This window comes from Panthera uncia, chromosome E3 (genome assembly GCF_023721935.1).
Source record: "Panthera uncia isolate 11264 chromosome E3, Puncia_PCG_1.0, whole genome shotgun sequence".
Taxonomy (NCBI): Eukaryota; Metazoa; Chordata; class Mammalia; order Carnivora; family Felidae; genus Panthera; species Panthera uncia.
The window spans coordinates 33,527,031-33,541,768 of NC_064815.1; the positions used below are offsets into that span (position 1 = coordinate 33,527,031).

Here is a 14,738-nt window from a genome sequence, read left to right on the forward strand (position 1 = left end):
CGCACGAGTGTGCCCTCAGGTGGGGCGCCCGCGGGTGTGGCTGTTCCTACCTTGGGAACACTGATTTTCTCTGCACAAAGAACAACTTTCAAGCTCGAGATTCCTGAGCTTCAGGGCCCTGCCCACACCTGCTGGGCTCCAGAAAGGACCCTCCAACCACCTACGGGGACCTTCCTCCATGTCTCATGGCATCTGGACCTCACTACTCTGTGCCAGTTGGGAAAACCACCGCAAACTATGTGGAGCAGTGTCCTGGGCAGAATGGCCCCCCCAGAATTCATGTGTCCCTCGAATGTCAGAATGGGACCTTATCTATAAATAGGGTCTTTGCAGATCAAGTTTAGAGGAGGTCATCCTGGATTAGGGTGGGGGTGTCCTCATAACAGACAGAAAAGTAGAAGACAGACACAGAGGGAAGAAGGCCAGGTGACCCCGGGGACACCATGGAGGGTGTGGCCACAGGCCGGGAACCAGGGCCACCGGGAGCTGGAAGAGGCGGGAGGACCCCCCCCCCCCCGCCGGCCCTCACGGGGAACCCCCATCTCAAGTTCAGCCTCTAGAAGTGGGAGAGAACCACTTTCTAGTGGTTAAGCCCGCAGTTTTTGGTGCTTTGTTACAGTGGCCCTGAGACTCCTATAAGGAACGTTCAGAACAGTTGCCAATAGGCAGGAGTCAGGCAGGTGGGTGACACTGGGTCCTTTCACTGTGTTCCCGCAGTCGCCGTCTAGCCAGTCTGCCCGAGCATCATTCAACTACACGCGACCCACCATTTAGTACTGACCCCGCCCAGGTGCCCTCAAGCTAGACATGAAAACGCAAATCGTTCCCGTCTGGCAGAAAAGACCATCCCGAAGGTTAGGGTTTACTGCCCTGTGAGATATTAACCCGTCCTGGGTCCAGCTTAGCAATCTGACTCTGGCGTCTTTTTTCTTTCTCTGACCGCACGCGGCTCTGTCGGGGCTGGGGCGCCCTTCTTGGAAGCAGCTTTGCCGTCGGGCCACGCTCCTGCACCCATGCATTAAATGAGACTCGGACACATGGGCACTTTAGGTGTCTACTGGAACTACGGTCTCAGCCTTTAGAAAAGAATACTCTGGCAGCAGAATTTATTAAAGTGGAAAGACCAGAGAACGTTTCAGGCAAGGTTCCATCCAGGGGCTGTTCGTACAATGTGACTCTGCCCTACTCCCCATCGGGAGCAGGCTCCCGGCCCTGGCATCTGGCTGGGGGCTTTGGGCCCTGATAGAGGCAGTGCTCCCAGCCCCAGGAGTGCACCGTCTTGAAGTGGGTCCCAGCCTGAGGTTGAGCAACCCCAGCCAGTGCCATGTGGGCCTTCTCCACCAAGGCCAGCCCACACTCCAAGTTCCTGCGCAAAGCAGATTGCTGTTTTACACCTCTGAGTTCGGGCCGTTCGTTCCACGGAGCTCGATAGCTCGTGTGCAGGCTGCGTGACCTTGGACGAGGAATGTAACGTCTCTGGGAGTCTCTATGTGTGAGATGAGGGTAAGAATACTGCCTAGCTGGGTTCGTCCTTTAAAGACTAGTAGCGGGGGGGCGCCTGGGTGGCTCAGTCGGTTAAGCGGCCGACTTCGGCTCGGGTCACGATCTCGCGGTCCGTGAGTTCGAGCCCCGCGTCGGGCTCTGTGCTGACGGCTCAGAGCCTGGAGCCTGCTTCCGATTCTGTGTCTCCCTCTCTCTCTGCCCCTCCCTGTTCACGCTCTGTCTCTCTCTGTCTCAAAAATAAATAAACGTCAAAAAAAATTTTTTTTTAATTTTTTTTTCAACGTTTTTTTAATTTATTTTTGGGACAGAGAGAGACAGAGCATGAACGGGGGAGGGGCAGAGAGAGAGGGAGACACAGAATCGGAAACAGGCTCCAGGCTCCGAGCCATCAGCCCAGAGCCTGACGCGGGGCTCGAACTCACGGACCGTGAGATCGTGACCTGGCTGAAGTCGGACGCTTAACCGACTGCGCCACCCAGGCGCCCCAAAAAACATTTTTTTTAAAATAAATAAATAAAGACTAGTAATGGGACGTCCCCTGCGCACCAGACGCTGTTGTGACAATCCCATGTGAAGCAGCCTGGCACAGAAGGCCCTCCCCCACTTTTTGTATCTGTGCACCAGAGATGAAAATCCCTTCGTTCTCTCCCAGCCAAACGTGTCATATAGAGCAATCATCATTTGCCAGGTACGGACATGTCAATTAAAAGCTGGCTGTCACCTCTAGGTCACGGGGCCTGCAATGCTTCATTGGTCCCTCAGGGCTGTCGGACAGAGAGGCTGCAAGGAAACATTGGGGGGCTGGGCTGTCCTTTTTCCTGCTAAGTAGTGTGATCTAGTCAAGTGGAAAAGTGCTATTTGCTGGGTAATAAAAGCGTCTTTTGTTCACGGCCCTGGAAACATATTAATGAATAACCCAGTGCGTGGCCCCTGGTGCTAGCCACGTAAAACAGTCTTTTATGTGACAAGATCAAGGTGCAATTTTCCTTTTGTAGTTTTTAGTGGGTACAGAACACCAGGCTGATTAAGGCCCCAGCAACCGGAATGAGCTTTCCCTGCGGCCCCACCGGACCCTACAAACACTAGGGCCCAGCTCCCCGCGCCGCACGACACACAGCCCAATGTCACGTGAGGCACGGAGATCCACTGCTGTGCCCTGCAGAGAGGCAGGAGCGAGTGGGGAGCTGGATGCCTCAGGGCAGGACTCGAGGAGGGGGCAGGCCCTGAGGTGGGGGCTGTGAGGGCTTGTTGGCCGGGCATTTCTCGGCAAGGCCCCTCAGTTGCTGGAACCGGCTCCTTCTCCTGGCATTAGAAGGAGGCGTGGTGCAGGATCGTGTCAGGAACCGGTGAGGGAGGGGGGCGTGGGGGGGGTTGTGTACAGCTGGTGAGCTGTGTGACTGAGGACCCAATTTGCTTATCTCCAAGGCCTGGTATGTGGTTGGCACTCGGGGGGCATGGATGAAGTTTGGAGCTCACGACAGAGTCATAGAGCACAGGGGCGCTGGTTGGGGGTGGGGCAGTGACCCACTTCCTCCGTTCAGATGAAATCGGGATGCCCAGTTGGGGAAGAGGGGTGACTGTGCAGGGTACAGCGCTGGGAGGAGGCTCAGCCTGGGAGAGCTGGGGTCTCCACTGAGCCCTTTCACCGTTGTTATTGTTGCCATAACGACAATAATAAGCGGTTGCCAGAGCTGACTTTTATTCTGTTACAGGTTGCACTGCACCACCCCTCCCCCACCACTTCATATGTTGGAGTCCTAGCCCCCAGTACCTTAGGAGGTGACCTCTTTGGTAAACAGTGTCATCGCAGATGTAATTAGTTATGATGAAGTCATTAGGGTGGGCCCTAGCCTAGTCTGACCGGCGTCCTCACAAGAGGGCCTCTGGACACAGACACACAGGGGGATGCCATGGGAGGGTGAAGGCAGAAACAAGGCCCAGCGGCCCAGCAGCCCCCAAGACTGCCTGCCAGCCACCTGCAGCTGGGGGGCGGGGGAGGGCAGCCTGGAGCCGGCTCTCCCAGAACCTCCGGGAGGAGCCAGCCCCGCCGCACCTCCTCCGTGTGGGACATCCGGCCTCCAGAACCGGGAGCGACCACCTTTCTGTAGCTGAAGCGGCCCAGGGTGTGGGACTTTGTTGTGGTGGCCCTCACTCCTTCCTTGTCACCAGCTGAGCCCCCCCAGACACCTGGGGATGCACAGCCACCCGCACAGCCTGCCGAGTGCACTCGCCCTTGGGCTTCTTGTCGACTCAAGCTGTGTGTCTGGGTAAAGTCCAGCCTCTCTGGACTTCCGTTTCCTCGTAAGGACATGACGCCGGCCTCTGCCCCTCGGTCCCTGTGAGGGTCAGACTGGCAAGGACCCGGCAGAGCAGCCTGGATCAGGGCCTTTCGGAGCCCCCTGGGGCGGGGGCGGGGGCCTGTGGTGCGGGGCGGGGCCTGATGGGGGGAGGGCATGCCCGGGCGGGGCCTGCGTGGCGAGACGGACCGGTCCCGTCGGTGGAGAGGAGCCCGGTCAATAACGGGCGTGGCACCTTCGAGGCGAAGACCGGGCCCTGCAGCGTGGGGGCGGGGCCTGGGCGGCGGGGGCGGGGCTTGCCGCCCGTGGCCGTTCGCCGCTCGACGTGCTCGGCGCTCTCGCGGGGTGCGCTCGGCGCTCGACCCGCCGCCCTGCGTACGGCGCGCGTCCTACTCCGGGGCTCCGGCGCCGCCATCATGTCGACGGCCATGAATTTTGGGTCCAAGAGCTTCCAGCCGCGGCCCCCGGACAAGGGCAGCTTCCCGCTGGATCACTTCGGTGAGCGGCGGGCGGCCGCCGGGCTCCTGCGCCGAGTCTCGGGTCGTGGGTCTCCTCCGGTGGCGCCGTGCGGCCCCGTGGGCGCTGGCGTCCGCACGCGGTTGCAGGTGGGGAAGCTGAGGCCCGCCGCGGCCCACTCCACCACCCCGGAGGCGGGCCTGCGGGACGAGGGGCGACAGGTTGCGGAGGACGTCCCGAGGGAGAGCGTTGCCGGCGTCCGGGGGACCCGCGCCCAGCCTCGCACACAGCCCGCAGGCTGTTAACCTGGGCCTCGCGCGGACCTGGAAAGTCCGCTGGTCGCCGCCCGTGTGCGGCCGGAAGTCCGCGTTTGGGGTGAGCCTCTGTGCGAGCCAAGGCTCCGGAAGTGGGTCCGCAGATTTTTCTCGTAACCGACGCCTTCCCCTGCAGTGTCCCAAACACGCAGCGGAGGGGCCGTCGCCGCACCATGAGGCACGCGGTAGGCTCGTCTTTTGCAGCGTGAGTGTGAAGGAGACTCGTTCTGGAAGGACGGCTGCGGGTGCGCGTGCCGCCGCACCGCGTCGTGTTTTCACTTGAAAACTGGGTGCTCTTTTCCTCTTCGTTCTAGGCGAATGCAAAAGCTTTAAGGAGAAGTTCATGAAGTGTCTCCGCGACAATAGATTCGAAAATGCTTTGTGCAGAAGTGAGTCGAAAGACTACTTAGAATGCAGAATGGAGAGGCAAGTACCTGCTGGCAATGAACGACTTCTGGAACCTCCCCGCACTCCCATGGAAACATTTTTTTTCCCCCAGAGGTCATTGCAGCGGGCCTCATTCATCCCCCAGGTTCCAAGCCTTTGTCTTTGAGAACGTAGAGTGGCTCGCCCCTGGAACGGAGGCCTGCCAGATTCAGTGGCACTGAAGGTTTCACAGTCTTGGGGACCCTGCGGAGAGGGAGCGCGTCTTACGGGGTTGCGTTCCTGAGTGTTTTGTTTGCACATTTGGGAGCTGCTGACCTGTCATTAAGGTTTCAGAATCGTACATCATAAAAATGCTGACGGAGTCAGGAGGTCGTGGGCACAGGGTTTCTTCCTCTCACGTTCTCAGACCGTAAAAATACCGTTTGGTTCCCCGTAGCTCAGCAGTGCTTGAAATGTGACAGGGGAGACAGTGGGCCATTCAGAAACGGTGAAACATGGAGGTCTGTTCTGTCCTGAGCAGAACTTACCAGCGCTCGCTTTTAAGTGAGACAAGTGTTTCTGACTGTGATCCGTTGAGATTTTACTGAAGAGCTATTCTTACTCCTAACGGGGAAAAGCATAGAGCGTATAATTATATGGTGGGGGTGGGAACTTTTATTCCTGCCCTTCGAGCCCTTCGTCAGCTCGGTGAGGAGTCCGGTCTTCACACGGCCTTGTCTGAAGATGGGGTGGCATAAACCCATCCAGTCAGAGCCCCCTTGTCGTTTCTCCGTAACAAAGTCCGACATTTCCCCCAGGGCACAATCGCTTGTGTCCTTCAGGCCCACAGGTGCGTTGAGGGCTGTCGGTGGACATGTGGGATGTTGGCCCTTTGGGAGCGTGGCCCTCATGTGAGGCCCTCGTTCTGTCCTCTGAGTCGTTCAGGGCCACCGAGTCCAGCTCTCGCCATCTTTAAATAGCCCATTGCTGGAATCCACGTGTTTAAATTACTGTCATATATATATATATATATATATATATATAAATTGTTTCTTGAACATTCAGTTTTGAGAGACAGAGTGCGAGCAGGGGAGGGGCAGAGAGGGAGACAGAATCTGAAGCAGCTCCAGGCTCCAAGCTGTCGGCACAGAGCCCGACGCGGGGCTCGAGCTCACTAATGGCGAAATTGTGACCTGAGCCCAAGTCAGATGCTTAACTGGAGGGGCACCCCTAAATTACTGTGTTCTAAGTTGATACACCTTTCAGAAATGAACTGAGTTTCTTTTTGGTGCTGCCACTCCCTGGAGACAGTTTGAAGTTGGTTTCTGACCGCGTGTGAGGGTGTGAGCAGGTCACCTGCTCCCGTGAAGCTCAGGTGAGCCATCCCCGTGCCGGCCAGCACAGTGGCCAGCACACGCAGGCAGCCGCTCCTGCTGGGAGCTGCTCCAGAGAGTTGGGCCGTCTGGGTCCCCAGAGAGGCTCCTGGCCCGTCTGGCAAAGGACAGCAGAAGGGTCTGACTTTTCTCCCCATGTGACCCTGGCAGTGGGCTGTGTGCTGTCCACGTGGCCACGCCTCGCTCAGCACGGCCTCTGGAGACCAGCCTGCCCTGAGGCCTGCTGAGGTCAGTGGGGACGGGGGGGGGGGGGGGGGGGGCAACGCGCCTCTACGTGGGTTCCGTTATTTCCAGTGGCTTCTCTGGTTGGTCCGGTGACGTTAAGGCCAATGTAGGGGGTACGTCAGACTTTTGGACGGTTTTCAGTTCCAAGTCCATGACCATCCAGGTTCAGTATCGAGACTGCACATTTATTTCCCTTCCCGCTTTTTGTAAACCTTTTTATTCCTTTCGTGCTGAAATTCCAGACGTTATTTACCCCTACGAACGTCCATAGGCATCTTTCTTTTAATGTTTGTTTAGTTTTAAGTGGGAGGGAGGCAGGGAGGGGACAGAGGACCCGAAGTGGGCACTGTGCTCAGAGCCCAATGCGGACCTCGAACTCCTGAACCGTGAGATCGTGACCTGAGCCACAGTCGGACGCTCAACCACCTGAGCCACCAGGCGCCCCCACCATATGCATCTCTGTAGAAAACTGGACCACGGTGAGATTTTAGAGTTGCCTCTTGAGGACTTGGGCCGTCTTAGCTCGACGTGGAAGTGTCTGTGCGGCGTGGATGTGGATCACACTCTTGTGGGAAGAGCTGTTAAATCAGGGATGACTTTGTCGGCCAAGAAAACAGCAAGTACACTGTGATCTGCGATCTCAAGCCTCTGTGATCTTTTGACTTTGAGTTCCTGCCCCGTGCGGTGGGCATCCGGGGGCTGTGCCACTCATCCTGTGGCGTGCGACCCGGGCCTCCTGGCCGGGCTGGAGGAGGCCCGGCGCACGCTCCTTGGAAAGCCTCGGGTCCTAAAAACCTGCACTGTCCCCTTATGCTGGGGGAGGCGTCCACGTCATCATTTTGGCTTTAGAACTCGGTAATCGTTGGACTTGTTGTTGTTGTGTCCTGGCCACAGAGCTGGATTTTGTGAAGACTCGCACGTCTGTAGAAAGGGCCTCTTGAACTGCGTCTCATTTAGCTTGTAGTGTTTTCCCCCTTGCTCCCTGTTTGCTGCTGAACACACAGGTCCTTCCTGTCGTGTCTCGAGGAGCACTGCTGCTCCCCGTGCTCCTGGTGCCCCCAGCACACTCACGTTCTGCAGCGAGATGTCTGACGCAGGTCCCGCGGGCCGCGCTCCTCGTGGATGCTCCGGTGCAGAACTGCTTCTGCCTTTCCAGCTTCTAGAGGCACCCACGCCCCTCGGCTCGTGGCCCTGCTCCCCCTGGAAGCCGGCGATGCCGTGTCTCTGGCCCGTCCTCCTCCTCCGTCCTTCTGACCAAAGCCGGCGCAGGCTCTCTGATTTTAAGGGTTCCCGCGTTGCCGCTGAGTCCGCCTGAGGAGTCCGAGGCGGTCTCCCCTCAGCAGCACCTGGTCGGCTCCTGTGTTCCGCCTCAGCTCATCCCCCTTTGCCGCGTAAGGACACAGATAACACAGTCAGTCTGGTCCACAAGTGGACTTTGTACCTTTCAGCGGATTCCAGCTTTTTGCAACGGAAATTGCCGTGCGCGCACCAGTGGAGGGAACGCAGCGCCGCGGCACCTGCCCACTCCCCCCTCCTCGCGGCTGGAGCCCTCGAGGGCACGTACCCTAAACACTTAGTTTCGTTCTCAGTGGGGACGGCCTGGACAGCCCTTGTGAAGCTTGGGTAGAGGTCATCTGCCAGGCTTTGTATTTCTGCAGGAGGGTAGCCGGCTCGCCTGGAGCCCCACAGAACCCACACAAAGTGGGTCGTCTGACCGGTGACCAGGTGACTCACAGTGTCCCTCGGTTCCCAGCGTGCTGGCTGAACCCTGGCTGCCTGTGCTGGCCTGCCGGGCTTGCGGGGGGTGCGTGAGCTCAGCGGTGTGGGGGGGGGGGGGGGGGGCCCGGGGGGGGGGGGGGGGGGGTCACAGCACCAAGTGATGGTGGCTTGGCGCGGCGGGCGTCCCCTTTGCCGGCCGGGCCTGTTGGTTTCTGCGGGGACATTGAGCTCCCACCAGCAAGCAGGATGGACAGGTGGCCTCCAAGAGTTGGACCTGTCCCTGCCCCCTGCCCCCCCCCCCCCAAAAAAAATGAAGCAGAATGAAAGCCAGGCCCTCCCGCCCTGGAGTGTGGGCAGTGAGAGGCTGGACGGGGGCGGCTCCAGCCCAGCAGGTGCTCCGGGACATCTCGGTCTTCGAGGTCCTGACTTACACGGACACGGTGAGGGGCTGGCACACGGCTGGGCACAGGGAGCGGGAGCACAGAGGACACGGCCGCCGGCCAGCTGTGGGGCCACGGCTCGGGCCGTGTGGGGCACGGGGCCTGGGGCAGCAGTGAGAGGAGACAGAGCTGGTGGGCCACATGTCCCAGTGTTTCTGAGTCACAGGTGAAGCTCACAAGTGCAGTGACCCTTGAACGACACGGTGTGAACGGGGCAGGCCCACTTACCACCCAGATCTCCTGATACGTGCAGGACAGTGTTGTAAACGTATTGCTTCCTGACCATTGTCTTAACGAGCTTTTTTTGTCCGGCTGACCTGTTGGTAAGAGTACGGCCAGAAGACACACGACACGCAAAATGCACGTTGTTGCTGAGGCTTCTGGTCGGCGGGGGCTGTAGTCCTTAAGTTCTGGGGAGTCAGGAGTTAGGAACGGATTTTCGACTGTGCAGGTGAATGGTGCCCCTAACCTGTGGCTTGTTCAGGGGTCACTTTACCAAGTAAAGTCTGTCCTGTCCCCCCCCCCCCCCCCCCCGCCCTGTCCGGTGCATCTTCCCAGCGACCTGGAGGCCGGGTTGAGGTTGGAGGCCTCGAACGGGACACGCGTCTGCCCCAGACTGGCACCCGGCGGGGGGCTTGCGGCGGTCTGCCCACTTCCTTCACCCGGCACCACCCGGCACCCCAGGGGCTTCGCACACTGTCCGCCAGCGGCCGTCCGTCCGGAGTCCAGAGGCGCGGGTGTCAGCTGGGAGAAGGAGGGCGCAGAGAGGCCCTCGGGGTCCCGGGGGCCTGGGTCCAGCGGTGCCACCGGCCGCAGGCAGTTGGGATGGGAGCGAATGCGCAGGCCTCGCACGGACATTGCTGTTCGTTTTTGTTGCAGGCAGCTGATGGCACAGGAGCCCCTGGAAAAACTGGGATTTGGAGATTTGATGGATGGAAAACCAGGGGCAGAAACTAACTCCTGATGGGAAGAAGTCCATCCACCGGCTGCTGGCTTGTCCAGGGTGGAGCGTGTTGGGTGACCTTGTCAACTGACGGTTTATGGTTAGGCGCTGTGACTTCAGAAGAAGTTTCTGGAACGCCCTCCTTGGCGGAAACCTCTCCTCTTGATGTCTCCCAGGTTATTTTGAGAAGCGATTGTCCCCTTTAGGTCTCATTTTCCCCAGGAGCCTTAGATGTTATCTTTACATCGGGAGAGTTCCTAGGGAGGCCTGTGGCGGGTGGGAGGAAGGAGAGCAGAGTCACGCCTGCTGCGCGAGGGGACACGCGGGCATCCGCGACGCGGTGCCTCCCTCTGTGGTACTGTCCGTAGCTTCTCGGTACTGACATGCTGAATGCTAGCGGTTTCAGCCCATCACATAGACGCTGTCCGAAAACCATTTCCTGGCAAAATGGTTTCCTTCTGTGCCCATTTATTTCCCGTGTTTTTTTTTTTTTAAGCAAAATATACAATATAAACTTGGAAATGAGATTGTTAACTTTTGACATATTTGACTTACTCGTTTTTTTTCTGGTAGTGCCTGAAACACCAATATCTTTTTTTTTTAATTTTTTTAACGTTTTATTTATTATTGAGAGACAGAGCATGAGCATGGGAGGGGCAGAGGGAGGAGCAGACACGGAATCGGAATCAGGCCCCAGGCTCTGAGCTGTCAGCACAGAGCCCGATGCGGGGCTCGAACCCACAACCCGTGAGATCATGACCCGAGCCGAAGTCGGACGCCCCACCGACTGAGCCCCCCAGGCGCCTCGAATCACCAGTACCTTTGAACCAGAGGCTCGTTTTCTGACCTGTGTGCGTGTACATAAAGCCAGTTTAATTTCAGTAACTCATGTATTGTAACTCTGGAAGTCCGGACTCTTGTAGTTTGACTTGCACACGTGGTCTTCCGGTGTGTCCTCTGAGAGCACCCATGTGCACGCGCCATCGGCAGTGGCTTCCAGGGCCTCTGAGCACACGTCAGGGCAGGGTCTTGTGGTGTCCTCTCTCACCGACCAGGCCCACAGCGGCAACGTCCAGGAAGGTACCAGTTTGCCCGCGGTCCGACCCCACGCGTACCCAGATGCCGAGCCGGGACCCTGGGCCGGTTCTGATGTGGCCGGGGTTCAGGTCCACGATCCGGGTGCCGAGTGTGTGGAGTCTGGGCCCAGCACTGCCTTCCCTGGCTCCCGGCCGGCCAGCTGGCTTTTGTCCTCACGTGGCTAACGGAAGACGGCAGTCGGAGGATCCCGGGCACGTCCCCACGTGGACGGCGACCCCGGTGGGGACAGCCAGCTGTGACCCGGGTCTGGGCTCCCAGAAGTCACCTCCACCCCCGCCTTGGCCGTGGCTGGTAAGAGGCGTCTTCGCGTCCAGTCCTCTGCCTCGAGGCCCCTGTTTTCCGTCCTTCGCTGGCCTGGTGCTCTTGCTCAGACCCCGAAGCAGGTCCCTCCCGTGTGAGTCCTCGTCCTCGGGGCTCACTCTGGACCTCCTCCTGCGTCACTGGTTGGGCACCACCGGCTCCCTTCTGCGGTTTCCACGGAATGCTGGGTCTGCCCTCCGCTGGAGTCGTACAGGTCTTTTGCGTCCATGTCTAGTTTACGAGGTGTCTTGGCTTTTACCACCAAGCCGAAAATCGAGTCACGAGAGTCCAGTTCTACAGACCCCTGAAGCCATGCAAATGCCCACACTTGCGAGCCTTCAGTGACCTGAGGCCGGTCCGCACGGCTCGCCGGTGCAGCCGCAGGCGGGTGCGGGCGGGGCGGGGGTTGGGGAGGTCTGTGCTGACGCGGAGTGACTCCATGAGAAACGCAGCCTCCAGAAGCATCTGTGGTACCGTTAACAGAAAGACGCAGGAAGCCGGAAGCGTCTGTGGGTTTGTGCAAACACGAAATCGAGGAAGGAGAAACCGGACGCTGAGAACGGTCAGCAGCGTGTAGTGTGGCTCAGAGTCCCAGCCGTCTGCCCGTCTCACGTGCGCAGAAATGAAGGCGCGGTGGTGGCCCAGCCAGGTGGCGGGGGGAGGGGGTTCCAAGCGGCGCACGGCTGGGGCACAGCGTGGCTGCAGTGGGCAGCAGAGGTCAGCCCGGCGCTGGGGACGAGGAGACGGGCTGTGTCCTCTGGGCAGTGTTGTGTCACGGGTGTAGGTGGCCGCACAGAGAGAGACTCGGCTGCGTGCGTGCGTCCACACGCGTGTGCCGGCCGGCTCTGAGCACCCGGGTCCTGGAGCCGCGACACCGGCAGCAGGAACCAGGCTCCTGGGGGGACAGCTGACGCTGTGGCCAGTGCCCGAAAGTCCACGCCCAGCCTGGACCGTTTTGTGTCCGAAAGTAAGGGATTCCTGGAAGAATGAGGGGGCACAGCCACGCCACGGAGCCACACATGGGCCATTTGGAACAACACAATATTGTAGTGGGTTGTGGTCCTCAGAACAAATGACTGCCCAGGAGTCCACACTCATAAATAACTAACGGAGGGCGCCTGGGTGGCTCAGTCGCGCAAACCGACTCTTGGTTTCGGTCCAGGTCATGACCTGTCGGTCGTGGGATTGAGCCCCACGTCGGGCTCTGTGCTGACGGCCTGGATCCTGTTGGGATTCTCTCCCTCTCGTTCTCTGCCCCTCCCTGGCTCGCTCACTCCCTGTCAAAAATAAACATTGAAACAATTTTCATAATTGATGGAATCAATGTGTCAGGGAGGGAGGGACAGCACCCGTAGTGGCAGTGGGGACAGCAGTCCCTCCACAGCGGCAAGGGGTGCAGATGGGCCGCCCGGGGGCCTCCCCTCAGGGCGCCCAGCACTTACAAAGGGAGCCATCGGGCCAGTGTGGTCACTTTAGGTGCGTGGTCACCACTTGGTGACCTGCCCACGGCTGCTGCCCCCATCTGATGCCCCGAGAAGACCACATCCTTCTGGGGTTTTCTTACCAGAAATGGTAACCTCTGTCCATTGAGCCAACGCCAAATTGAACACATTCTGCAAAGTGAGGACCAGGTGCTTTGGGAGCACCAGGGTCCTGAAAGATAAGAACCGAGGAGGGGTCCAAGGAAGCTGACTGCCACGCGGGCCCTGGGTCAGGGCGGATGGTGGCAGGCAGCCCGGGAGGCCTGGCGACCCACAGGACGCTTGGATTCTTGTTCTATGATTACATAAGATGTTGTTTGGGGAAGCTGGACATACGAACTCTTGTCCTGTTTTTGCAAATTTTTGAAAGTTCTAGGGGCGCCCTCGTGGCTCAGTCGGTTAAGTGTCCGACTTCAGCTCAGGTCACGATCTCACGGTTTGTGAGTTCGGGCCCTGTGTCCGGCTCTTCTGACAGCTCAGAGCCTGGAACCTGCTTCAGATTAAATTATTTCAAAATGAAGAAAGTATGTTGCATCAGGTTCTGTGTAGTCTAACTGTACGTGATTGAGAAAACTCTCGCTCTGAAACGCATTCAGTGGATTTCGCAGCAGGTGACGTGACTCAGTGGTGTCGGCCCCGGGGAGAGGAAGTGTGGGGAGAGACGGCCCAGCTCTCTTCGAAGGAGCAGCAGTCCGGCATCGCCTTTGACTTCCCAGATCTGAGTCGCTAGCCACGTGGCACATGTCCGTGCCGGACGTGTGTCTGCTTGAGCAAAGCCACCTAGGCACTTGTCACAAAAAGCCACCAGCCATATTCAAAGGTGCCCACGGGTGACCTCCAGGATGTTTTCCAAGTGTCCTCATGCAGGAGACGGCTTTCCCCGACCACCGTGGTGAGGCCTAGGCCCACAGCCGCCTTCCCCGAAGATGAGCCCTTCCCCGGTCTGCCTCCCTCCGGCCCCTTGGGTGGGCGCGCTGGATGTGCCCGTGGTCTCAGCCACACGATCGTGTCCGGAAGCGCTCGGGACGCAGCCCTGGGGTTCCCTCCGCCCCGCTGGCCCTGTCCCTCCCACCGTCACGAGCAGGACAGACTCCCCTCCACGAAGCGTCCTGTGCTCACGTAAGTCACCGCAGACCCAGTGGCTTAAACAATACAGGTTTATGTTTATGCTCTGACTGTCCGCAGGTCAGAAGTGTAGATGGGCCCACAGGGCCGCGTTTCTTCCGGGGCTCTGGCAAGAGTCCGTCTCCTTGTCTTTCCAGCTTCCAGAGGCGCTGGCGTTCTTGGCCTGGGCCCGTCCTCAAGGGCGGCGCCTTCTCTCTGCCCTGACCTTCCCCCCCTCTCCCGTCTTCTCCCTGACTCTGACCCTCCTGCCTCCTTACGGGGACCCTCCTGATGACAATGCTGACCCAGATAATCCAGGGTCGCCTGCCTGCCCAACCTCCTTACCCTAGTCACACCCAGAAAATCGGATTCACAGGGTCGAGCCAGGGATGGGACATCGGACCGCGCGGGCCTCGGGGCCAAGCAGCTGGCTGGTGGGCAGCTCGCGCAGGCCCGTGCCCAGAGGACGTGCTTTTGGGCAGCTGTGGGGTCTGTCTCCCCTGCAGTGGCCCCATCATGGGTGGAACTTGCTCAGGGCTGCTGGAATCCCGTATTTTTCTGAGATCTTTGTTACTGGTTGTTACTGGATTTGCAGCCACTCTCGCTGGTGACGACAGAGAATGAGTATGGCTTAATAAACGGGATCAGAAGGTCCGAACCGGCCTTTGCACGTATGACATGACCCCTGTTCCTGTAAAGCGTCTCTCTAGACGTTTCCGGTTTCGATGTAGACGCGAGAGAGGTCTGGGATCCCATACGGTGAGTGTTCGCAGTACACGTCCATGTGGCGGGCACATCTGGACGGACCTATGTGGCTTTCCTCCAAGTATTTTTCTTTATGGCTGTATTTTATAACAAGCGTGTATCGTTTTTATAGAAACAGTCGTTAGTTTAAAACTGCTTGTGTTTGGCCGTAATTTTATATAACCTATAAATTACGTGCTTGTGGCTGTAATTTTATATCGTGCATGAATACTGCCCGGTTTATTTTTCCTGGTAAAACTGTGCCGGTTTTGGGTTGAGATGCAGTTCTGCGAAGCACACAGGGCTGGCCTGATGTCCCCAGTGGTCACTTGATGGAGTCTTGGAGGGGAGGCG

The 14,738-nt window shown here is 58.6% G+C and overlaps 1 protein-coding gene across 2 annotated transcripts; it reads left to right on the forward strand.

Moving 5' to 3' along the window:
• The first annotated feature begins 3,675 nt into the window (after positions 1 to 3,675).
• On the forward strand, positions 3,676 to 10,196 carry LOC125928353 (cytochrome c oxidase assembly protein COX19). 2 transcript variants are annotated; one of them, XM_049639011.1, is made up of 3 exons: positions 4,124 to 4,298; positions 4,885 to 5,000; positions 9,598 to 10,196. In XM_049639011.1, the coding sequence occupies exons 1-3, from the start codon at positions 4,217 to 4,219 to the stop codon at positions 9,676 to 9,678; spliced, it is 279 nt and encodes a 92-aa protein (XP_049494968.1). In that variant the 5' UTR covers positions 4,124 to 4,216; the 3' UTR covers positions 9,679 to 10,196. The 2 variants fall into 2 exon arrangements, with proteins under 2 accessions (XP_049494969.1, XP_049494968.1); XM_049639012.1 differs by lacking the exon at positions 4,885 to 5,000 and having other exon boundaries at positions 3,676 to 4,298; positions 9,594 to 9,682.
• Positions 10,197 to 14,738: the final 4,542 nt, after the last annotated feature.